Source organism: Mesocricetus auratus, unplaced genomic scaffold (genome assembly GCF_017639785.1).
Source record: "Mesocricetus auratus isolate SY011 unplaced genomic scaffold, BCM_Maur_2.0 Super-Scaffold_100004, whole genome shotgun sequence".
Classification (NCBI taxonomy): Eukaryota; Metazoa; Chordata; class Mammalia; order Rodentia; family Cricetidae; genus Mesocricetus; species Mesocricetus auratus.
Genome location: NW_024429189.1, coordinates 86,370,729 through 86,395,166, shown reverse-complemented (window position 1 = coordinate 86,395,166; position 24,438 = coordinate 86,370,729). Strand labels below are relative to the sequence as shown.

Below are 24,438 nucleotides of genomic sequence, written 5' to 3'. Positions count from 1 at the left end.
ATAAAAAAACAGGGTCTCAAAGCCGGGAGGTGGTGATTCATGCCTTTAATCCCAGAATTCTGGAGGCAGAGGCAGGCAGAAGTTCTACAGAGTGAGTTTCAGGATAGCCAAGTCTACACGGAGAAACCCTGTCTCGAAAAACAAAAAGGATAAAATAAAAACAAAACAAAACAAATCACACAGGGTAGCACTTTGTTGCCCAGGACGATCTTGAATATGTCACCCTCCAATATCAATCTCCAAGTACTGGGATTACACGAACCTGAAAGGCTAAAAGAACTTCTCTTGAGAAATGGTAACCAGTAGATGCTGCTGTGTAAGTGATCAGCGCAGCTGCTTAGACTTCAGACCATCCAAGTTCAGTTCAGTGAGCAGACCTGATTAGCAAAGGTTTTACTATTGACCCTGGCTAGATCTTAAAGGAGAAAGACTTTTTGGGAGGGGGTAGTAGGAAAAAGGGGTTGAATTTCCAAGAAGGGAGACTGGCATGAACAAAGGAAAAATGCTTAGGAAGCGGCAATCTTGATGACAACGAGGCCCTTTTCTGTCTTCTCTCTAACACCCCAATTCTCACAGTGCTTTCTGGGAGTGTTGCTTTCTTTGGGTCCCTCTCACGGTCACCTTCTCCGTAAGGAAACTAGGGAGGTCACGTTAGTGAATGTGCAGGCTCTTGTCTGCTGCTGCGAGCATTGGTGCTGGGATACAGGATGCAGCTAAGCACGGTGATGAAGAGTGCAGACGGACTTCTGCCAGCGGTGCTGTGTGTATGTGTGTGTAGAAAGGCCTGGGTCTGCAGTACACCAAACGCGCGTGTTCCAAGTGTCTGTGTAGAGATTAGATGCTGCAGGCTTCGTTGCTTGGGATTTAGAGGTTCAACGCGGGACAGAGAGTCTTAAAGTGCTCGCGACCACGACGGAGAGCCTCAGGCCGGGCGTCTAGGCGGAAGCTGAACTCTAGCGGCGGCGGAAGTGCGGCTCCGCACGGGCAAGATGGCGGCGCCCAGGGGTCTCTCGTTCGAGTAGGTGGCTGGCTGCAGAGACCCGCTTCAAGTGGCTCAGGCGGAGAACCCAGGAGAAAGGTGTCCGATTACTTTGTCATAACCCGCTTGGGAGTCTTTGCACAGCAGTGACTGAGACCCGGGACATAGCGCTTCATTTTCGGTGGCTGACGGGTGTGATCAAAGATGCTTAGCTAGAATCAGGCGCAGTCTCTGGTTGTGTCGTCAAAGTAAAGGCTGCGGTGTAAGAGGCAATTCGAAAACCTAGTAAATCCATTGCTAGCTTTCCTTGGCTTCCGAGTTAATCTATAGGAGCTATCCTTGTTGTGTGTGATTCAGGGTGTAACCTGTAGCACAAATTGATTTTAGACTAATCTGCCCTGGAGTTTGTGGGGGAGTGCGTTTGCTTCTTTACGTAGCATGGAACTAGCTGTTTTCAGTCACTGAGGTTTATTTATATCACAGGTACTGTGGTAGGCTTGTTTAGTGCAATGCTCTTTTACTGTTGTTTTGAAAGGTTTCATTATCCTAGGCTAACTTGAAACTCCTGATCTTTCTGCCTCCACTTCCCAAATGCTAGGGTTACCCGTGTCCCAGCCCTGTGCATTTTTCAGTTGAAACTGAATTTGGAATAATTTGCCTAATTTCACTCTAGTAAGTAGTGGAGCTGGCATTTGATTTCTGCTCACTGATTTCTAATCCACAACAGCCACAGCCCTCTGTGTGTGTGTGTGTGTGTGTGTGTGTGTGTGTGTGTGTGTGTGTGTTTACTGGGCCTTCTGCATGCTAGGCAAGCACTCTGCCACTGACCTACCCCTGACTACACACACACACACACACACACACACACACACACACACACACACACACAGTGTCTCCTAGTGTACTAGCTTAGTCTGGCTTTTTTTTTTCCTGAGATAGTCTCATACTGTAACTCAGGTAGGCCTCGAGCTAACTATGTATCCCTGGAGTGTTGTGATTATAGCTATGAACATTTATAACCTTTTGTACACTACTCGGCCCAAAGACAACTCTCAAAAAAAAAAAAAAGCTTTTTTAGAGGTAGTGCTTGCTTTTGTTTTTTACTTTTTTGGACAAGATTTCGTCATATTATCATTGTCTTGAGACTCAATCCTGCTTTAATGTCCCGAGTGCTAGGGTTACTGGCATAGCCAATCACAGCTGACTTTTGGTACTATTCCTTAAGTTACACACTCATGTGATTATTTTGACATTTCTGTTCTTTTTACCCTTGTGTTAGGGATGTTTTCTTGACTGGCCTAGTAAGTATAGTTATTACATCTGATCCTATATAGGCTTGGGCGAAGAATAAGGGAATGCATTGTTCAGCACTTAAGATTCTGACTTGTCTGGCTTGTCTCTCTTTGCTTCTTAGTGTCCTTTGCTTTTAGAAGTGGCTGGTGTACCGGGCTTTCCCACGTGCCAGCTTTTTACTTTTTGTTTTGTTTTGTTTTTCGAGACGGGGTTTCTCTGTGTAGCTTTGTAGACCAGGCTGGCCTCAAACTCACAGAGATCTGCCGCTTCTGCCTCCCAAGTGCTGGGATTAAAGATGTGTGCCACCACTGCCCAGCTACATTTTATTTTTATTACATTATTTGTTTGATGTATTTTGTGGAGGTAGGCACACAAGCCAGTGTGCTTGTGGAGGTCCCAGGACAGCTTGCAGGAGTTGGAGATTGAATTCAGGTTGCCAGACTTGGCGGCAAGTATCTTTCTTTATTGGTTGAGCCATTGAGCCCTTGTTTATTTATTTGTTTATTTTCTTTGGCAAGATCTCTCTATGTAGACCAAACTAGCCTCAAATTCACAGAGATCCACATGTCTTTGCCTCCCTAATGGCATGTGCCACCACACCTGGCGAATTTATCTTTTTTAAGTGTACAATTCTGTGACATTTTAGTTCATATATAAGGTTGCTACCAACATCATCTAATTTGAGAACATTTTGAGAGTTTTGTCACTCAAGATTGTAAACAACCTAAACTGGCTATATATCCTTTTTGGTTATTGTTTTGTTTCTTGAGACAAGGTCTCACTATGTAGCCTTGGCTGTCATTGAACTCACTAGGTAGGCCAGGCTGTCCTCAAACTCACAGAGATCCAGCTACCTCTGCCTCCTGAGTGCTGGAATTAAAAGCACACACCACTACACTCACTCTTGTTTGTTTTCTGATACGGGGTTTCCTGTATCTCATGCTGGCTTTTGAACTTACTGTGTAGCCAAGAAAACCTTGAATTTTTTCCCCTCTTGCCTTCATTCCCAAGTGCTAGGGTTATAGGTATGTGCCGCCACCCTTGCCTTGCCTATAAGTAATTTTACTAGATTGATGACCAGGGAATGCTGATGGAGAAAGAAATGACAATGAGGAGTGAGGTCACATGAACTCATAAAAAACATAATCTGTGCTTGGTTATAAAGTTATTGTTTTATTGCTTTTAGGGGTGAGTGAGAGCAATTCTCCACACCAAGAAAGCAATACTGGAAGGATTCATACAAAGGTTACAGCTTGAGTGTCATGATGCTGTCCAGACCAAAGCCTGGAGAGTCTGAGGTGGACCTCCTGCGCTTCCAGAGCCAGTTCCTCGAAGCTGGTGCAGCCCCAGCGGTGCAGCTGGTGAAAGGAAGTCGGAGACATGGTGATGCTCATCCAGACCAGCTTCCAGTGCAGGACCGGCGGGATGTGGTGATGCTGGACAGTGAGTGCCTGCAGGCGTGGGTGTGAGGAGAGAGGGGTCAGCCTGGGGAGCCACTTTCATCCGGAGGTGAAGCAGTTCTGCTCCAACTGTAACCCCGTTGCTGAAATTGTGTTTTGTTTTTATTTTTTAGTATTTTATTTTGTTTGTGAAAAAGGGGTCTCACTCTGTGGCTCTAGCTTGTTTGGAGTTCACTATTTAGCATAAAATGATTTTGAACTTGTGGCAGTCTTCTGCCCAAGCCTTGCAAATACTGGGATACCAGGTGTATCCACCACCACACACAGCTCTGCAGCCCCACTATATAGATGAAGAAACTGCTCAGAAAGGTTAATGTCATACCCAAGACAGCACAGCTTGAGCCAGGACCCAGAGCAGCTGTCTTTTTTGCTGCTGCCCCCAACCCTGATATCTTCTTAGGAAAGCGTGAATATGCTGAACATCTGGATTCTTTCTTTCAGATCTCCCAGATTTGCCGCCAGCTCTGGTGCCCGCTCCTGCAAAGAGAGCTAGACCCAGCCCTTGCCACCCGCTACCTCATGATGAAGACCCTGAAGAGAGACTGAGTAGGCATGACCAGCACATCACCGCCGTCTTGTCTAAAATTATTGTATGTGTTAGCACAGCTGGGCGGGGCAAGACATCCCATTTGGGGAAGGAAAGGGTTTATGAGTGGTGGGTACCGCAGAAATGTAGTCTTCTCCACTCTGCAGTCAGTTTGGGGCTAGGCTAGAACAACTGAGACTGGATCCGACATAGGTTCATGAGCCCCTGGAGTGAGGGTCCTGGGGCCAGTGGACTCGGGTTTTCCTGGAGACCTGTGCATCTTCACGGCTTTGTTTTGTTGCCACAGGAACGAGATACAAGTTCAGTCGCTGTGACTCTGCCTGTGCCCAGTGGCGTTGCTTTCCCTCCTGTGTTCCATCGCTCACAGGAGAGACAGGTAAGCAAGGTTACCTCAGGTGGGGTCTTAGGGCTTCTATTGCTCCAGCAAAACACCATGATCAGAAGTAACTTGGTGATGAAAGGGTTTATTTCAATTACATTTCCATATCATAGTTCATCATTGAAGGAAGTCAGGACAGAAACTCAAGCAGGGCAGGAACCTGGAGTCAGGAGCTGTTGCAGAGGCCATGGAGGAGTGCTGCTTACTGGCTTGCTCCTTATGGCTTGCTCTGCCTGCTTTCTTTTTTTTTCCAGACAGGATTTCTCTGTGTAGCTCTGGAGCCTCTCCTGGCACTCACTCTGTAGCCCAGGCTGGCCATGAACTCACAGAGATCCGCCTGCCTCTGCCTGCCGAGTGCTGGGATTAAAGGTGCCACCAAAGCCCGGCTCAGCCTGCTTTCTTACAGAACCCAAGTCCACCAGCCCAGTGGTGGCCCCACCCACAATGGACTGGGTGCCCTCCATTAATCACTAATTAGGAAAATGCACTACAGCCAGACCTTTGCAAGTGTTTTCTCAGTTGAGATTCCCTCCTTTCAGATAACTCTGACTTGTGTCACGTTGGCATAAAGCTATTCAGCACAAGCAGTGCTTGGGGAATGAATGAGTCTCAGGGTAAATCTTCTCTAGGTACTTTGGGAAAGTTCTTTTATTTAAAACTAAGCTGGGTGTGGTGGCACAAACCTTTAGTCCCAGCACTCCAGAGGTGGAAGCTGGCAGATCTCTGTGAGTTCGAAGCCAGCATGGTCTACAGAGTGAGTTTTAGGACAGCTGAGGATATCCAGAGAAACCCTGTCTCAAAAAATAAAACAAAAAAAAATTTTTTAACTGTATATGTATGAGTGGGTATGTGCACACAAGTGCTTGTGTCCACAGAAATGGGCTATAGGCACTTGTAAGCTGTCTGATGAGGGTGTTGGGAATTGAACTCTGCTCTTCTGAAAGAATAGTGAGTGCTCTTAACTGCTGAGCCATCTTTCCAGTTTTCTTTAAAATTTCACTTTTATCCATATGAGTGTTTTGTCTGCATGCATGTATGTATGTGTACCACATTCAAGGCTGGTGTCCATGGAGATCAGAAGAGGATTTTGAAACCTATGGAACTGAAGTTAATGGGTGGTTGTGAGCCACTTAGTGGGTCCTGCCAGTTGGACTCAAGTCCTCTGAAAGAGCAGCAAGTGCTCCTAACCACAGAGTCATCTGTTCAGCCCCACCCCATTTATTTATTTGTTTGTTTGTTTTGAGACAGTCTCAGTAGGATGCTGACCTCAGAGTTACAGGGGAAAAAGTGCTTTTTTTTTTTTTTTTTTTTTTTTGCCTCAGTCTTTCCACGTGTTGTAATTGCAGTACTAGGAACTGAATACAGTGTGCTTCCTGCTGCTGGGCAGGCAATACACCCTGAGCTGTACTCACAGTTCAAGTCCTACCGTATTTCTTTTTCTTTTGGTATGTGTATATGTAAGTGTGTGATGTGTGTGCACAAGTTTGTGTGTGTAAGTTCTGGAGGTCAGAGGACCACCTCAGGTGTCATTCCCTGCCTTCTTTATACTATCTAATCTTTGCTGTACATTGCTTTGCATGTTGGATTTGATGGGCTTTAGTGTTTGTTTTGGTTTTTGAGACAGGGTCTCTCTATGTAGTCTTGACTGTCCCGGAACTCATTGTGTAGACCAGACTGGCCTCGAACTCACAAAACTCACAGAGATCCTCCTGCCACTGTCTCCCAGTACTGAAGTTAAAGGTGTTCACCACCATACCCAGCCTTAGATGGCCTTTGAATTTCCAGGGATACTTTTGTCTCTATCTCCTGTCTTGATTTAGAAATATTGGGATTACAGGTATGCTAAGTGTGCCCAGCTTTACATCGGTCATGAGGATCAAACTCAGGTCTTCATGCTTACAGAACCAGCACTGTGTGTGTGTCTGTGTCTGTGTCTGTGTCTGTGTCTGTGTGCGTGCACGTGCGCTTGCAAGTGTGTTCATATCTGGACATGGAGATCAGAAACCCTGGAGTCAGTTCTCTCCTGCCAGCATGTGGGTCCCCTGGATCAAACCCGTGTTGTCAGATGCCCTTAACAACTTAGCCATCTTGCTGTTTCTCAGTCTGGCTTGAAACTTGCTGTGTAGCGGAGCCTGCCTGTTCTTTCTGCCCGTAACTCCAGAGTTCTGGGTTTTAGATGTGTTCCACCATTTCCCAGAAATTCTGCTTTCTCTGAGGTTTCTTTCCTCTTTGTTCGAGCCTTGGGTAAGGAGCTGAGGAAGAGCAGGTAATTAATATCAGCAACTTGGGTTTTTCTCTTTGCCCTGTAGGGGAAATCGGCAGCACCCAGTAAAAGGAGCATCTTTGCCCAAGAGATTGCAGCAAGGAGGGTGACTGAAAACAGGGTCTCAGCAGCTGGGGGAGTTGTCCCCAGGCTAGACCCGCCAGAGGGTGAGTGCCGCTGAATTTAGTCTTTTGTCTCTTATAGATGAACTTTGGTTTTTTTTTTTTTTTTTTTTTGGTTGTTGGAATGGAGCAGAGACAAATCAACTGTATTCCAGTCTGGCCTGACCTCACCCTGTAATGGAGAATGATTGTAAAATTGATCCTCCTGCTCCCTCATGTGTCCGATGCCTGATTTATGTGTATATAGGCATCAAACCCAGGGCTTTTTTATCCTTGCAAGGATGTGTGTGTTAGCAACAGAGCTACAATTTCAGCCTCTCAAATGTACATTTATTTGTTCTTTCTTTTTATCTTTCTTTTCTTCCAGAGGTCCAGGTTTCATTTCGAGTACCTATATGGTGACTCATCTGTCTATAACTCCAGTTCCAGACTAAATAAATCTAGAAAAATTATTTTTATTAAGTTTTTTGTTTTGTTTTTCTGTGTAGGCCTGGCTATCCTGGAACTTACTTTGTAGACCAGCCTTGCTTCAGGTTCACAAAGATCTGCCTGCTTCTGTCTCTCAAGTGCTGGGATTAAAAGCATGTGCCACCACCACCTGGCCAGAAATTTTTTAAATAAAGAAAGAATAAATAACAGCTGGGCATGGTGGCGCACTCCTTTAATCCTGGCACTCAAGAGGCAGAGGCAGATGGATCTCTGAGTTTGAGGCTAGCCTGGTCTACAGCTCCTTCAAGCATACTTTTGGTTTTTTTGGTTTTACGAGACAGGGTTTCTCTGTATTGTTTTGGAGGCTGTCGGTACAGCCTGGCCTCGAACTCACAGAGATCCGCCTGCCTCTGCCTCCCGAGTGCTGGGACTAAAGGCGTGCGCCACCACCGCCCAGCTAAGCATACTTTTTTTTATATTTATTTATTTATTTAATGTGCTCTGTCTGCATGTATGCCTTCATGCTACTATAGATGATTGTGAACCACCATGTGGTTGCTGGGAATTGAACTCAGGACCTCTGAAACAGCAACCAATGCTCTTAAACTCTGAGCCATCTCTCCAGCCCTCAACCATACTTTTTAATTAATTTCAGATAGAAACTACTAAGGGAGGGTGAGTAATTAATTCTGCCCCCAATCCTTGAGAGCTACATCATCTACAGTATTAAAAACCAAGGCACTGGGGCTGGAGAGATGGCTCAGTGGTGAGGAGTGAGTATTGAGGGGGTTAGAAGTGTCTGGTAGAGACTAAAAGATACTGACCAAGTTTTCATTAATTGTGTAAAATGCTGGTGGAAGAGCCTGAGGTAAACTAGTGGTAGATGGCCGTGTCAGGATCTGATGATTGGGGGAAGTCTTCCCATGTAAGTCTTAGGGAAGAATGAATGAAAGACTGCCACCTTGCTCCTCCTAGAGCCCTTGAAATGTTGTGGGTTTCCATTCTGTGTCCAGGAAAGTCCCAGGGCCATCACTGGTCTCTGGGACTTGTTGCCTTATTGAATAAGCCAGAGGGTCTAGGAGGGCAGATTGATAAAACTGATTGTACACTTCTTTCAGGCGCTGTGCCCTCTGAGACACCCTCCTCTAGGGACAAAGGCAACCAGTTTCCAGGGGGCAGCCATGACTTCCACAGATCGAATCTGGTCACAGGGAAGGGGCTGAGGAGCCAGGCAGCTGAGCAGGAAGTCCAGACCATCCATGAAGAGAATGTAGCAAGACTGCAAGCCATGGATCCTGAGGAGATCCTGAAGGAGCAGCAGCAGTTACTGGCTCAACTTGGTATGGCTGCTAGGTCTTCCTGCTAGGGTCAAGCTAAGGAGGAGCCATCAGTTGTTGGGGAAGGCCTACTGTGAATGCCAGGCACTTTGCTGTATGTTTGTTTATCCTGGTAGTTGGGATTGAATCTTGGTCCTTACATACCCTAAGAAAATGCTGTACCACTGAACTAGACCTCATTCCCAAAGGAGTTGAGGGAAGCAGTGAGCCACTAAAATATATACAAGTACAGGACAGACGTGTTCTGAGTATTTATCTATTTAGGGGCATTAGAGATTGATGTGCTATATGCTGCATTTCTTCTGTTTTGTCCTGGGAGGGATATGGTATTAACTTAATTTTACCAATGAAAAAAGCAAAAATTTAGGTGGGCAGTGGTAGTGCACGCCTTTAATCCCAGCATTCATGAAGCAGAAGCATGTGGATCTCTGAGTTTGAGGCCAGCCTGATCTACAGAGTGAGTTCCAGGGCAGCCCAGGCTACATAGAGAAACCCTGTCTCAAAACCAGACTCTGCTGCTCAGGGTGGTACAGGTCTTTAATCCCAGTGAGGTAGAGAAAGAAAGACCAGAGTTCATGTCAGCCACATGGCTAGTTTGAGACCTTCTGTCTCTATGAAACCCTTCCTCCAAAACAAAACTTGAAGCTGACGAGATAGCTCAGTGTGTAAAGGTGCTTGCTGAGCTGGCTTGATGACCAGGGTTTGATTTCTGGAACCCATCTGAAGGTAGAAGAGAGAACGGATCCCACTAAGTTGTCCTCTGGCCTCCATGTGTGCACCATGGCACATATAACCTGCCCATACCCCCAGGAACAACTTACAACAAAACAAAAAAAAATCCCTCAAAGGGGGAAAACGTAAGAGGTCAGAAATTTAAGAAATTCTCCCCAAGTCACATAGATGGTGAGCAGTATAGAGCAGATTAATTGGGGGAAATGGGGGAGTGCTGCAATTGAAACTCAGAGCCTTGCACACGCCAGGCAAAGTGCTTTGTACTTCTAGTCCTACAGACTGGATTTAAATACAAATACAGGGTTAAATCTAAGATTTAGTGCTTCTGGTTGTCTGTCCACCCGGCCCCATTATGTATCCCACAACAGGTAATATTACTGAATTACCTGTTGTGGCTCATGCTATGCTTTTACAACCGTACTGTCTCCTCTAGTGTAACCTCAGTACCTCCTGCTATACATGTGGTAGTGTGGTACACCACTTTCCCTGGTCAGTCTTGTTCCCCACTGTATATTGAGCCCTTATGTAGTGAGTATCAAATTTTTAGTAAATGTATACAAACTGACAGACAGAAAATGAAAGGAATTGTTCAGCCAAGTGCTTTCCTTTCGGCTCTAATTAATATTTGCTAAACCACAGCTACTTCAGACTTCTGACCTGGTGGCATGCAGTGGTTCAGGCATGGAAACCTGGACCAGAGGACTGTGGAGAGCAGGGGCCATGGGGGATAGTCAGGCACTAGGCTACACAGGTTTGGGCTGGCAGGGTCATTAAAGAGCCACAGGAAAGTGCAGGGGTCCTAAGCCAAGACTGGGAAGCAGTTGTCTTGTCCTTGGCACCCAGAGGTGGGAAGCTTTCTGCAGGTATCAGGTATGTAGGAGGCTGGGGAGTACCCATCCTGCTTCTAATTCTCTCCACCTTCACCCCTAGACCCCAAGTTGGTTGCCTTCTTGAGATCTCATAGCCATGCCTTGGAGCAAGCAGGGACAAAGGCCACCAAGGAGCAGAGCCCAGGCAGACCTGAAGTTCCTGTCACTGCAGAAGAGTCCATCATGTCAACTTGTACCAGTGAGCCCAGGACAGAGGGTAAGCTGGAGCCAAGAGCCCCAGGTGTGGAGGACAGACAACATCTTTTGATGGATAAGAGTAGAGAGGAAAGCTAGCCGGTGGTGGCGCACGCCTTTAATCCCAGCACTTTAGAGGCAGAGGCAGGCAGATCTCTGTGAGTCCAAGGCCAGCCTGGAATGAGTTCTAGAACAGCCAAGGCTACCAAAGAAACCCTGTCTTGAAAAACAAAACATAACAAAAGAAAAATAGTCAGGTGTGGTGGCTCACCCCTTTAATTCCTGCACCACTGAGAGTCAGGTGGATGGATCTCTGTGAGTTTGAGGTCAGCCTGATGTCTGCACATAAAGTTCCAGGACAGCCAAGCTACAGAAGAGGGCAGTGGGCTGATGAGGTGGCTCAGAGGATAAAGGTTCTTGCCACCACGCCTGACCACCTGAATTAGATCTCTGGAACCTACATGGTGGGAGAGAAAAGCAACTCCCAAGGACAGTTTTGTTACACAGGTTGTAACACTCGCGCGAGTGCACACACACACACACACACACACACACACACACACACACGCACGCACGCACGCACGCGCACAGTTATGCTAATGCACGTGGGGGACCTTGACAGATTCCATGGCAGGTGAGGGAGACTGAGGCAGAGAATAAACATGCCAGGCAGACAGAGCTTAAGTGAGAAGTTTCTTTAGAAGGAGAAGGGGGAGGAAAGAGAAAAGAGGTGAAGAGACACAGAGAGAGGACAGAAGAGAAGAGCGAGACAGGAAAGGTCCTGTCTTCCCCAGGGGAACAGAGGAGAGAAAGAGAGAGAGAAAGGGAGGTGGGGAGGGCGGGGGTCTTTCTTTTTAAGGGCCCTATGCACCCGCATGCTGACCAGGGTACTGCCTGAGTGTATTCTGCCAGGTGACAGGGACAGGCCAGCATAATACCTGAATCCTTACACCTACCTCTCATACACAAAATGAATAAATGTTTTTTTTAAAAAAAAAAAGCAAAGTAGAAAAAAACTGTCCTTTCTCCTTGGCCTGGCGATGGGAAAAGAGATGCTCCTCTGCTCTGTCCTTGGACATGGGATGTTAATTTTCATTAGTGCCTGTAAATTGGCACAGATAGTCGTCATTTACTGGTGCACATCTTCCCGCACACACTTCTGTTTTCTTGTCCTGATGCCGCTACTTCTCCCCCCACCTGGAGCGGCAGGCAGCTCCCGAGACAGATCGTCTTCCTGCCCTTGCTGCAGATGCACAGCTCTTGCTTCATCCCTCCCTCGCCTTGCAGGGGGTGGCAGGGGGTGGCAGGGCCCGGCAAGGGGAGAAGACATACAAGACCAGACGCAGAGACCAGTGGAAGCACTTATTTCCCAGAAACAAGATTATTCCATTAGGGATTATCAAAAGAGGAAATTGAATTATGACCCGGAACCTCCTGCTCCTGGAGGACTGCTGGGCCAGCCAGGCAGGTTGAATGGGGGTGGGGTGGGGTGAGGAGCTAGAGGATGTGGTAGAGGTGTTTGAATATCCTGCAGCACTGGAGCAGCATAACTGCCCCCTCTTCTTTGTCCCTGTGCCTTTGCCCTTCAGTGGTCTGTACCAGAGAGGGGACTGCTGTACTTTCCTTGGCGTGTGGTCTCTTGTCTTCCTTTTCTCCTTCAAATAAGTCTTTGGAGTCAGCAAGGGGCTTGAGCCAGGATAGGCTGTGTCTGCTATAGTTGAAACATTCGTCCAGTGCCCAGGCGTTCTAACCTCCAAGCCACACCATTTAGCCATAGCTGAGGGTAGGAGCTGCTAGATTCAGTGCAGGGGGCCTGTGGCCGCTGCTCTCTGCCAGTGCAGTCTTACAGACAAATGAGCTGAGCCCTGGAGGAATACTATGCTTCTGCTCCCTAGCACTGAAACTACCTGTGACCCCCCACAAAGAATGGCTCCATATGGACACTATTGAACTGGAGAAGCTCCACTGGACCCAGGACCTGCCCCCGCTCCGGCGGCAGCAGACCCAGGAGGTGAGGGGAACCAGGTGGAATGGGGCTGCTGCTCTTCTGCCCAGTACTGGGGCTTGAGAAACAGCTCTAATGTGCTCTCAACTTCTCTCCTACCTCCTGCCTAAGGAAATGAACTTAATTTCCAGGCAGAGATAGAGCCCAGACCTAATCCTAAGAGGCTCGAGATTAAGGTGGTTGTATATGGAGAAGTTGCTGCTGTGCCAAGCCCAGTCTTTTTCTTTCTCTTAGAGAATGCAGGCCCGATTCAACCTTCAAGGAGAACTCCTGGCGCCCGATGTGGACCTGCCCACCCATCTGGGCCTGCACCACCATGGAGAAGAGGCAGAGGTAAGGCATGGGATCCAAAGAAGACTGAGCAGATCTTGGCATGTGTCTAACAGAAAAGGAGCTCTGGTCAGTTGCCATTGACCTGTGTGCCCTGGTCCAGCTCATGGCCTTGCTGTCACTCAGTTTCTTAGGGTCAAAATGCTGTGCCTCCTGCTGGCATCTTGCTTTGTTCTGGAACTCAAAGCCAGCCCTTGCATGCTTTCCCTCAGGCCATTCCATCCCTCATGGGGCTGCCATTCTGATTGCCTCTGGCCTAACTCAAGCCATCCCTTATCTCGGAAAGTTTCCCAGCTCTCCTTTGCTCACCGAATAAGGTTCTAGCTCCTGAGCTTGGCAGGATGGTCTGCGGATCCTTTATCTCTGCTATACCTCTCTGCTGATGCTGCCACATGATAGCCCTGCTTTCCCAGCCTAGCAGGGCTCACTCCAGGGAATGTCTATACCCTTATTCCCTGCTGGGCCATTGAGGCTATACCCACCTACTGAGATCAGATTCCTTTCCCACATTAGACATCAGCTACTGGGCTTGAGAGATGGCCAGTGGTTAAGAGCACTGGCTGCTCTTTCGGAGGTCCTGAGTTCAGTTCCCAGCACCCATGTGGTGGCTCACAGCCATCTGTAACTGCAGTCTCATGGGATCAGATGACCTCTTCTGGTGTACAGATAGATGTACACGTAGACAAAACATCCATATAAATAAAGTCAACAAAAACATCAGCTGCTATTTGCCTTCTGCCACCATTGCTGTGTACATGCCCTATTTTCTTTATCAGCTTGAGGTTCCAGGGAGAGCAAGGACTAGATGCTACTTGCCTATATTGCCTTTTCCTCAACACCTTCCTAGGTATTTTGGGGTCACTGCCCTGTGTCATGATTCCTTCTGACTTTTTGTCCCTGCACCAGAGAGCAGGGTACTCTCTACAGGAGCTGTTCCATCTGACCCGTAGCCAGGTGTCCCAACAGAGAGCACTAGCATTGCATGTATTGTCCCAGATCATCAGCCGGGTAAGTGGACTGCTGGCCTGGTCCTATCTAGCCCCACCCCATCCTTCACCCCTTGATCTTAAACTTTTTTTATTTTCACTACGGGTCATACTAGGAATGGTGCAAATGCAGGGTCATGGGTCAGCAATGGTTCTATACAACTTCTGCATCTTCAACACAGTTTTATCCCTCTGATCCCAAGGCCCAGGCTGGTGAGTTTGGAGACCGCCTAGTGGGCAGCATCTTGCGCCTCCTCTTGGATGCTGGTTTCCTCTTCCTGCTGCGCTTCTCTCTGGATGACAGGGTGGATGGTGTCATCGCAGCAGCTGTCCGGGCTCTTCGTACTCTGCTAGTAGCTCCTGGAGATGAGGTATGTCAGGGATAGGAATGGGGTTCAGAGGTGACAGAGTTCTGCTCCTCATTCTAGGTATGCCCTTTGCCAAGGCTTTGCAGGCAGAATGGAGACGCGGGAGGCACGTAGCAGCCTCTTCTCAATGCCAAAAGCCCGGGAGCCTTGCCTCTGCTGTTTGTGTGTGTCAGGAGGGAGAATTTTGCTCTACCCTGGAACCATTTCTTGCCTTTCCGTCTCTTCCCGCCTCTGCCCCATCCTCTGGCAGGAACTCCTTGACAGCACCTTCTCTTGGTATCATGGAGCTTTGGTGTTCCCTCTGATGCCCAGTCAGGAGGATAAAGATGATGAAGGTGAGGATGACGAACCCACAACCGGAAAGGCAAAGAAGACCCCTGAGGAAGAAAGCCGCCCTCCACCCGACCTGGCCAGACATGATGTCATCAAGGTAGAGGGAATGTGCATTCCAGTCCTTGACCTAGTGGGCAGGTTTGTTGGGTATGAGGAGTTATCAATGAGTTTCTTCCTCTGAGTCCTAGGGGCTCCTGGCTACCAATCTGCTGCCTCGGCTGCGCTATGTGCTGGAGGTGACCTGCCCAGGACCCTCTGTGGTCCTTGACATCCTGGCTGTGCTTATCCGCTTGGCCCGACATTCCCTGGAGTCAGCCACGAGGGTGAGAAGAAAGGGGGGCAATGAATGGGCAAACAACCCATGGCTCTTCCTCCTTTAGTTTACGGCTTTTGTTGTTATTCTTGTTGCTGCTGTTGTCTTGAGATAGGATCTCGTTACAGCACAGACTAGCCTAAAGCTCATACAGGTTGGCCTGACCTGGAACATGTGGAAATCCTTCCTCAGCATCCTGCATACTGAGATTTAGGCGTAAGCGAGTGGTCTGTGCCCAGCTGATGATTTCATCTTGGTCCCCTCTGCCTCCCTTTTCCTCCTGTTTCCTGCAGGTTCTGGAGTGTCCTCGGCTAATAGAGACCATAGTTCAAGAGTTCCTGCCTACCAGTTGGACCCCCATGGCAGTGGGACCTACTTCCAGTCTATATAAAGTGCCCTGTGCTGCTGCCATGAAACTGCTTAGAGTCCTGGCTTCAGCTGGGAGGAATATTGCTGCCCGACTGGTAAGCAGGACACAGGGCAAAAGATGGAGGCTATAAAGTAAGATAGGGCTGGGCTGGGCTGGATTAAGCATGGTCCAGTTGCTCAGAAATTCAACAGAAACCATCAGGCAGGAGTCTGGGCACCTGGGTCTGTTGGACCTACTCTGGTCTCCTAATGTGGGGAGGGTTCTCTGATGCAAACCAACAGGCAGGCACTCACCACCTGTAGCCAGGTAGAAAAAGTACCTAGCAAACACTGTCTAAACAGAAGGAAAGGTGCTGGCCAGTGAGATGGCTCAGCAGGTAAAAACACTGCTGCCAAGCCTGATGGCCTGAGGCCACGTCCCAGAACCCACATGGGAGAAGGAGAAAAGTGACCCTGTGAATTTCGTTTGACTTCCATGTGCATGTGACATATGAGCATCTGTAGCCCCCAATAATGATAAAAAAAAAAAGATGAAGGGGGGGTGAGGTTCTTTCACACCTGCCATAGACCCTGTGGCTTCAGAGACTTGGAATGGGACCAGCTTGAGCCTGTTCCCAAGAGGGAGCCGATCCTGGTTGGACGATCCCGACGCCACACCCTGTGCTCATCCCCAGCTGAGCAGCTTTGACTTCAGGAGCCGGCTGTGCCGATTCATCGCCCAAGTGCCACAGGAACTGGCCTTGCCCCCCGAGGAGGCGGAGACGCTGAGCACCGAGGCCTTCCGTCTGTGGGCCGTGGTCGCTTCCTACGGCCAGGGCAGTGACCTTTACAGGTGAGGAGCGGCAAGAAGGAGGCCTCTTGTAGAGCCCCACTGTTGTAGAGCCCTGCTGTTGTGCGTTACTTCCTTCAGCTTTGTTCAAGGCCCCAAGGAAGGGAGACCAAGAGTGATGTCTGCTGCGGGGTTGCTTGGGAGTCAGGGCCTACTAGGGAAGAGAGGGTTTCCTCAGTCTTGGACAAAAGTGTCAGTGTATTGGTGAGATCAGATGTCAGTTCTCTGTTGTGGAGCAGCCTTGAAGGGTGGCAGCCTTCCCAGTTTTCAGGACTGAGCCCTGCATGGTGTCTCAACCCTGGGGCCTTCTCCCTCCTGGTGGCCTTTCACCCTGCTGAAGCTCCTGGCAGGGCTGTGCTTTGTGCCCTCGTGGTGGTCTCTTCGTACAGCGAAGGTCAGTTGTCTTCCCCAGGGAGCTGTACCCAGTGCTCGTGCGGGCCTTGCAGACCCTGCCTACAGAGCTCAGCACCCAGCCCCCACAGCCGCGGTGCATGCAGCGGATAGCCTCTCTACTCACTCTTGTTACTCAGCTGACCCTGGCAGCTAACCGCACACATCCTGAACCCACCAGGTAGGCCAGCTCCGAGCCTGCCAGCAGGCTTGCCCAACGGCAACCCCAGGACGGATGGGAGCGCTCCTCCACCGGGAGTAAGGTGGCCAGACCCTCACCTTTGTCCCTTTTTTGGCACTCTGGCAGTGGCTCGGCTGAGGCTTGTGCGTCGGCCTTACCTTCTTCGATCACCTGGACACAGGTGTCTGGCCTGCAGCCACTGGTCGAACCATGTCTAAAGCAGATCCTAAAGTTCCTGCCCAGGCCTGATGTGTGGAGTGCCCTGGGCCCAGTGCCCACTGCCTGCCTGCTGTTCCTGGGTGCCTACTATCAGACCTGGAGTCAGCAGGTGAGTGCAGCCTGCCCGTCTCTCTTCGTCTGCATCCTACCGCTTCCTCCTGTTCTGACTGTGTTTCCCCACCCCTTCTGTACTGGCATGGGTAGGTACATACAGATTGTATAGGTGTGGTACTGAGAGTAGAAGAAGGGAACCAGACCCCACATGTAGACAGCTGCTACTCTACTCTAGTGACCAGACCCCACATGTACACAGCTGCTACTCTAGTGACCAGACCCCACATGTACACAGCTGCTACTCTAGTGACCAGACCCCACATGTACACAGCTGCTACTCTACTCTAGTGACCAGACCCCACATGTACACAGCTGCTACTCTACTCTAGTGATCAGACCCCACATGTACACAGCTGCTACTCTACTCTAGTGACCAGACCCCACATGTACACAGCTGCTACTCTACTCTAGTGATCAGACCCCACATGTACACAGCTGCTACTCTACTCTAGTGACCAGACCCCACATGTACACAGCTGCTACTCTACTCTAGTGACCAGACCCCACATGTACACAGCTGCTACTCTACTCTAGTGACCAGACCCCACATGTACACAGCTGCTACTCTAGTGACCAGACCCCACATGTACACAGCTGCTACTCTAGTGATCAGACCCCACATGTACACAGCTGCTACTCTACTCTAGTGACCAGACCCCACATGTACACAGCTGCTACTCTACTCTAGTGACCAGACCCCACATGTACACAGCTGCTACTCTACTCTAGTGACCAGACCCCACATGTACACAGCTGCTACTCTAGTGATCAGACCCCACATGTACACAGCTGCTACTCTACTCTAGTGATCAGACCCCACATGTACACAGCTGCTACTCTACTCTAGTGACCAGACCCCACATGTACACAGCTGCTACTCTACTCTAGTGACCAGACCCCACATGTAGACAGCTGCTACTCTAGCGATCCCTACCCTCACCTCTCAGTCTACCTGTCTCTTCCTACTTCTGTTTCCCAGGGAAGCTTCCAGGAACCTTGCTGCTGGGACCAGAGACCCCTGAGCAGGAGCTTAGCTTCTGTCTGTTCTTCTCATGTAGTCCTAGATGTTGTGTACCAGAGCAAGCTCAGGGTGGCCCATCCTTCAGCAAGGTCAGGCTGTGGAAGCTTCCAAACAGATTTTTTGAGGCCTTTAGCATGTGAGGACTAGTCTGGGTCCATAGGACTAAAACAATGAGTGTTTGGGCGCTGGAGAGATGGCTCAGTGTGATGGGGGAAGTCCTTCTGTGTATGTGCTTATCTTATTGGTTGTTGAATAAAGCACTGTTGGCCAATAGGGAAGCAAGATAGGTGGGACTAGGAGTCGAGGAGGATTCTGGGAAAGAGAGACACAGTCAGTCATGATGAGGATGCCAATAAGACATCATAGCAAATGGCCAACAGCTTTATAATTAATATAGCGTCCTGTGTGTTATTTGGGGGCTGAGACAGCAGTGGTACCCAAGCGGCTGGCGGGAAGACTACACTTACATCAGTGGTTAAGAGCACTGGCTGCTCTTCCAAAGGTCCTGAGTTCAGTTCCCAGCACCCACATCGCAGCTCACAAGTGTCTGTAACTCCAGCTCCCAGAGTTCTGACATCTTCACACAGATGTACATGCAGGCAAAATACCAATACACATAAAATAAAAATCAATAAAGATGAAGAAAAAAGAAAAGTGGATGTTTTGGACCATCAGCTCAGTGATTCTTTGGCCCTGTAGACAGGCTTGTGCCCAGAGGATTGGCTTCAGGACATGGAGCGCTTGTTGGATGAGTTCTTGCTGCCATTGCTGAGTCAGCCTTCTCTGGGCCATCTGTGGGATTCCTTGAGGTATGTTCTGTGTGGGCAGCTGGGGAGTGTGCAGAGGAGGTTCTTCCTCTCCTGAGGGGTTCCTGGGTCTGTCTGCCAATCCATCCCAGGGTGTGACTCCTCAGGGGCCTGGAAGAAACCCAGATTCCCAGCAGGGAAAACCCCTTGGGACGATGAGGAACATGAACACTGATCTGCACAGCTAGGTTCCCGCTTCCATTCACCAGACCAGAGTCGGCTCAGCATCTACATTTTCCCTGCAGGCCCTGCTCCCCGCTTTGCAATCCGCTGTCCTGTGCCCCTGCTCCTGAAGCTCTCCCCAGCCTCGTGTCACTGGGCTGTGCAGGCGGCTGCCCCCCTCTCAGTGTGGCTGGCTCAGCCTCACCCTTCCCGTTCCTCACCGCCCTCCTCTCTCTCCTCAACATCCTGCTCCGGATCCACAAGGGGCTTTGTGGGCAGGTAAGTCTTGGGTACCTACTTAGAGGCCAGGCTACCAAGATAGAAGGGTAGGAAGAGAGGGAGGTGGCCAGAAGAGGGGCGTGGGGGGTGGCCAGAAGAGGGGAGCCCTTATTTTTCTGAGTGGCTGGGAGAGGCCAGCCATCTGGGGAGCCCTAGCACACTTAAAGGTCAATTTCCAGATCTGAACAAACTCGTTTCCTCAGCTGGCTGCTGTGTTGGCTGCTCCAGGACTCCAGAAGTACTTTCTTCAGTGTGTGGCTCCCGTGCCTGCCCCACAACTCACACCCTTCTCTGCCTGGGCTCTGCGCCATGAGTACCACCTGCAGTACCTGGTGCTCTCCCTAGCCCAAAAAGCGGTGGGTTCCTGTCTGCAGAGTCATCCCCACCCTGTGGTCCCTCCTGCTCCTCTCTTGCCTGTGCTGTTTCTACGGGGCCACGCGGTTCCTACTTTAGCCCATATTCCCTGGTTGATATCCTCAATCTTTCTCTCCATATCCTCACTCCTCTCTGTTTTACATCCTCCGTGCTGCCCTCCCTGCACTGACTAACAGCCTGTCTTTCCTCCCCAGGCAACGCTGAAACCAGAGCTAGCCGCCAATACTGCCCTCCTCCATGCTGTGGCCTTGATCCTGCTGAGCCGGCTGCTGCCTGGAAGTGAATACCTTGCACAAGAGCTGCTGCTGAGCTGTGTGTTCCGGCCGGAGTTCCTGCCGTGAGTCCAGGGGTTTCAAGGATCAAGTGTTTGTTTGGCACTTTTGGATACTGCTGAGTATGTTAACAAAACAGCATCTTGGAGCCGGGAAACCTAGGTTTCAGTCTCTTTCCTCCATATATTATACTTAATTTGTTATTCTCTCATATAGTGAAGATGAGGCTACTCATCTTCATCCCACCCAAAAATGATAAGACTTACAGTATGACATTCACTAAAAAATGGTATATAAGCTAGGGGTGCAGTTGAACAGAGAATGCCTGTGGCATGTGTGAGGCTCTGATTCAAGTGGAGGACCTGGTATGGTGATGCACAACTGTCATCCCAGCTCTTGGGATGTAGCAGCAAGAAAATCAGGAGTTCAAGGCCAGCCTTGGCTACCTGTCAAGTTCTAGGTCAGCCTGGGCTATATGAGAATGAGACTGTCTCAAAAGTAAATAAACAAATAAGTAAGTAGGATCTGCGTGGAACATACCTTAGTCCCAGCACAGCTAGAGATCAAGCACAGAAGTTTAAGTAAACTTGCCTCTGTCCCATCTCCTAACTGCTGTGCAACATTGTGGTGTGAGAGGCTGGCTGTCTGGGAGCAGAAAGGCACAGGACTGGATTTGGAAGCCCTAGAGAGCCGCCACCGCTGTCTGGATGCTATGGTTCCAGGCCTCAGTTTTGGTTTTCGTGTCCTGTTACAGGGAAAATGCATCAGGGGGTCCGGAGGCAGCTGACTTCTCCGATGGACTGTCCTTAGGGAACAGTGGGGACCCTCAGTGCAGACGAGGGGCTCTCCTAGTTCAAGCTTGCCAGGATCTCCCCAGCATCCGCAGCTGCTACCTGGCTCATTGTTCACCAGCCCGAGCCAGCCTGCTGACTTCCCAAGCCTTATACCGTGGGGAGCTACTGCGAGTCTCAAGCCTGCTACTGCCTGTGCCTAAGGAGCCACTGCTGCCCACTGACTGGCCTTTCCAGCCATTGATACATCTCTACCATCGGGCTTCAGATACTCCTTCTGGGCTTCCTGCTGCTGACACTGTAGGCACCGCTGTGCGGGTCCTACAGTGGGTGCTAGTTCTGGAGAGCTGGCGCCCTGAAGCCCTCTGTGCTGTGCCTCCTGCTGCCCGCCTGGCAAGGCTCATGTGTGTGTTCCTGGTGGACAGCGAGCTATTCAGAGAGACTCCCATACAGCGCCTGGTGGCGGCTCTTTTAGCGTGGCTCTGTCGGCCCCAAATCCTGCCAAGCCTCAACCTGGACTGCCCCCTCCCTGGCCTGGCGTCTTTTCCTGACCTCTATGCCGGCTTCTTAGAGCACTTTGAGGCTGTCTCTTTTGGGGACCACTTGTTCGGGGCTCTGGTCCTCCTTCCTCTGCAGCGTCGGTTCAGTGTCACGTTGCGCCTTGCCCTCTTTGGGGAGCATGTGGGAGTCTTGCGAGCCCTAGGCCTGCCCCTGACTCAGGTACGTTCTCAGCCTTTCAGGGCTGCCTAGGAGCCCTGTACTGGACACTTGGGGGCTGTCCCAAGCAATGCGGAGCAGTGGTGGGCCTCAGTTTCTCATGTTGCTTCTTGGGGGCGTTGAAGGCATCGGGATGGCAGAGAATAGAAGGCTTTTTACCATGGTATCTGGGAGAGTAGACATTCATAATAACAAGGTTTAGCTTCTGCTTGTAGACTCCTACAGTCTAGATGAAAGACAGGCCAAGACCAAAACCATGGTTCTTAATTACTCAGATTCTTGACATGTTAAGTCAGAGTTCAGAGAATTTTTAAAACAATTGCAGTGGACTTCATAAGGAACAGGTGTTATGGGGGAGAGAGATTTACCTGGTGTGGAAGTTTGGGGAGACTTTGACTCTTTTGAGAAATTTCTGTGGAGCACTTGCTGGAAATAAGGCTAAGAAGCAAAGTCCTGAAAGGCAGTCAAGCTCACACTGGGCATGGTAGGTAGCACACGCACTCGGGAGGCAGAGGCAGGCAGATCTCTGAGCCTGAGACCAGCCTGGTGTACATAATGGAGTTCCAGGACAGCCAGGACGGTTACACAGAGAAACTCTGTTTCCAAAGACCAAATAGTAAATAAATCAATGATGAAAATAAATAATAAAGTTTCAGGATCGGGTATAGTGGCACACACCTTTAGTTCCAGCACTCCGGAGACAGAGGTGAATGAGTCTTTATAAGTCTGAGGCCAACCTGGTCTACATAGCGAGTTCCAGGTCAGCCAGAGCCACATACAGACCCTGTCTCAAAAAAAAAGTTTTGAGACTGTGTCTTCCTCTGTAACGCAGACTGTTCTGGATGGATGTATTCAGGAATGATAAGCATGCACTTCTACTCCTGACTCAATGACAATTGCTTTATTTATATTTTTTCTAGTCTCTTTTGTATACTTGTGTATTTTTATAAAATTGGAATTACTGGCCAGGCATTGGTGGCGCACGCCTTTAATTCCAGCACTTGGGAGGCAGAGGCAGGTGGATCTCTGTGAGTTCGAGGCCAGAGTCTGAGCGATTTCCAGAGCAGCCTCTAAAACAATACAGAGAAACCCTGTCTCAAAAAAAAAAAAATTGGAATTACTGCCTAGAGAATTTTTCATTTGGCCTTACATCTTAAGCGTTTGTTACCATTAAGTACACTTAAGAAATCAATACTGTAGCCAGGCAATGGTAGTGCACCCTTTAATTCCAACACTCGGGAGGCAGAGGCAGGTGACTCTACATGAGTTTCAGGACAGGCTCCAACCCTACACAGAGAAACCCTGTCTCGGGGGGGGGGGGGGGGGAGGGAAAGGGGAGGCAGGGATGAAGGAAGGAGGGGTGGAAAGAGAGAGACTGTGTGCTGGCAAGGGAACCCAGGGTTTTACGCGTGCCTGGAAGGTGCTCAGACTCTAAGCCACGCCCTAGCTCTAGTCCTTGCTCTTTAGCTTTCATTCGCGTACTAAAGAAGGGAAGTGTCTTCCTAGGACCTGATCTCTGTCTGCCCTGATGACATGTGACCAGCAGCCATCCACTACTGCCCACTGATGCACAGTCCCTCCCTCGCCCTGCCCTGTTTCTCATTTCCCTCCATACAGCTGCCTGTGCCGTTGGAGTGCTACACAGAGCCTGCTGAAGACAGCCTGGCTCTCCTTCAGCTCTACTTTAGGGCTCTGGTTACTGGTGCACTCCGTCCACATTGGTGCCCTGTCCTCTACACTGTAGCTGTGGCTCATGTCAATAGTTTCATCTTCTCCCAAGACCCAAAGAGCTCAGTAAGTCACATCTCCATATTCAAAGGGAGGGAGGCAGCTAGTAGGCCAGCTGGGGAGGAGGTAGGAGCTAACAAGGCCAGCTGTGGGTGCTAGTCCTTGGCAAGTGCCACATCTCCCTCTTACGCTCCTAGGATGAGGTGAAGGCTGCCCGAAAGACTATGTTGCAGAAAACATGGCTGCTGGCAGATGAGGTAGGATTGTGGGTATTGGGAAGATGAAAGATTTGGGGGGCTTAAGGAACCAAACCTCAACAGACTGACCACGCACTTCATGGTTTTTGCCCTCTCTGCAGGGTCTTCGGCAGCATCTCCTCCACTACAAGCTTCCCAACTCCAGCCTCCCAGGGGGCTTTGAGCTGTATTCCCAGCTGCCTCGCCTGAGGCAGCAGTACCTTCAGACATTGCCCACAGAGGTGCTCCAGAATGGAGGGGTCAAGATGTCGTAGAGCACTCGGCACCGCTGAAGATGAACATATTCTCCTCGGGCTTGCCAGTGGGAGCCCGCTCATCCAGGACATCATTTCATAAGGGAACGTGGGGAACAAGGGGACACAAGGCTTGCCGTCCCGAGACCACATTGCTTGAGCCCTTTTAGAACAGAAGGGACTCTTTACATCTCGATACTGGAGCCCAGGATCAGGGGCCTCTGAGGGCTGTGCTAGGAGTGGAGGGTGACTTAGCTGCTTACCCGACTGTGGGCACAGAGCAGTCTGAGTCCCTCACCCACTTCACCAGGACACGGTGTATGACTGCTGAAATAAATTCTTTTCTAGTCTAGCTGATCTGGACTTGTTTTTGTCATGTTCAGAGTTGGTCACAAGAGTGGATTATCTCAAGTAGAGAAGTAGGAGAAAAAAATCACAATTGGAGGTAAAAACAGAGCTGGGCGGTGGTGGCACACACCTTTAAAAACCAAAAAAAAAGCAGTCTGCATCTAGAGATGGCAAAGATGTGTGTCCTGGAAGTTTGTGATAGTGACAGTGCTCTTGGGAGTGGGTGGTCCTGGAGAATTCTGTGTAGGACCCTGGAAGTACAGGTATCAGTGAGGCCAAATGCCAGCCTGATGTAGTACTCTCCATGTGCCATTCTCAGTGGGCTTTTTCCTCTAAGTTTATGTGTATGTATCTGTAAGTATGAATGGCATGTATGTAACAACCTGCAGAGGTGGGAGGGTAATGTT

At 49.6% G+C, this 24,438-nt stretch overlaps 1 protein-coding gene across 1 annotated transcript; it reads left to right on the top strand.

Moving 5' to 3' along the window:
* The first annotated feature begins 950 nt into the window (after window positions 1-950).
* Rpap1 (RNA polymerase II associated protein 1) lies at window positions 951-24,035 on the top strand. Its single transcript, XM_013122289.3, has 25 exons — window positions 951-1,078; window positions 3,459-3,715; window positions 4,174-4,322; window positions 4,566-4,655; window positions 6,968-7,088; window positions 8,591-8,812; window positions 10,472-10,627; window positions 12,501-12,616; window positions 12,845-12,943; window positions 13,847-13,948; window positions 14,130-14,297; window positions 14,545-14,724; window positions 14,816-14,950; window positions 15,234-15,404; window positions 15,984-16,141; window positions 16,551-16,709; window positions 16,836-17,037; window positions 18,763-18,872; window positions 19,115-19,310; window positions 19,514-19,666; window positions 19,880-20,022; window positions 20,712-21,468; window positions 23,083-23,259; window positions 23,391-23,450; window positions 23,552-24,035. Exons 2-25 carry the CDS (start codon window positions 3,535-3,537, stop codon window positions 23,702-23,704), a joined length of 4,158 nt encoding a protein of 1,385 aa, XP_012977743.1. The 5' UTR covers window positions 951-1,078; window positions 3,459-3,534; the 3' UTR covers window positions 23,705-24,035.
* The last annotated feature ends 403 nt before the right edge of the window (window positions 24,036-24,438 follow it).

Excerpts from the sequence above, each read along its gene's own strand:
- Rpap1 (XM_013122289.3), top strand. The coding sequence starts at position 3,535 with ATGATGCTGTCCAGACCAAAGCCTGGAGAGTCTGAGGTGGACCTCCTG. Across the intron at positions 16,142-16,550 it reads CAGGGCAGTGACCTTTACAG|GGAGCTGTACCCAGTGCTCG; the intron begins GTGAGGAGCGGC and ends TGTCTTCCCCAG. Across the intron at positions 19,667-19,879 it reads TCTCCCTAGCCCAAAAAGCG|GCAACGCTGAAACCAGAGCT; the intron begins GTGGGTTCCTGT and ends TTTCCTCCCCAG.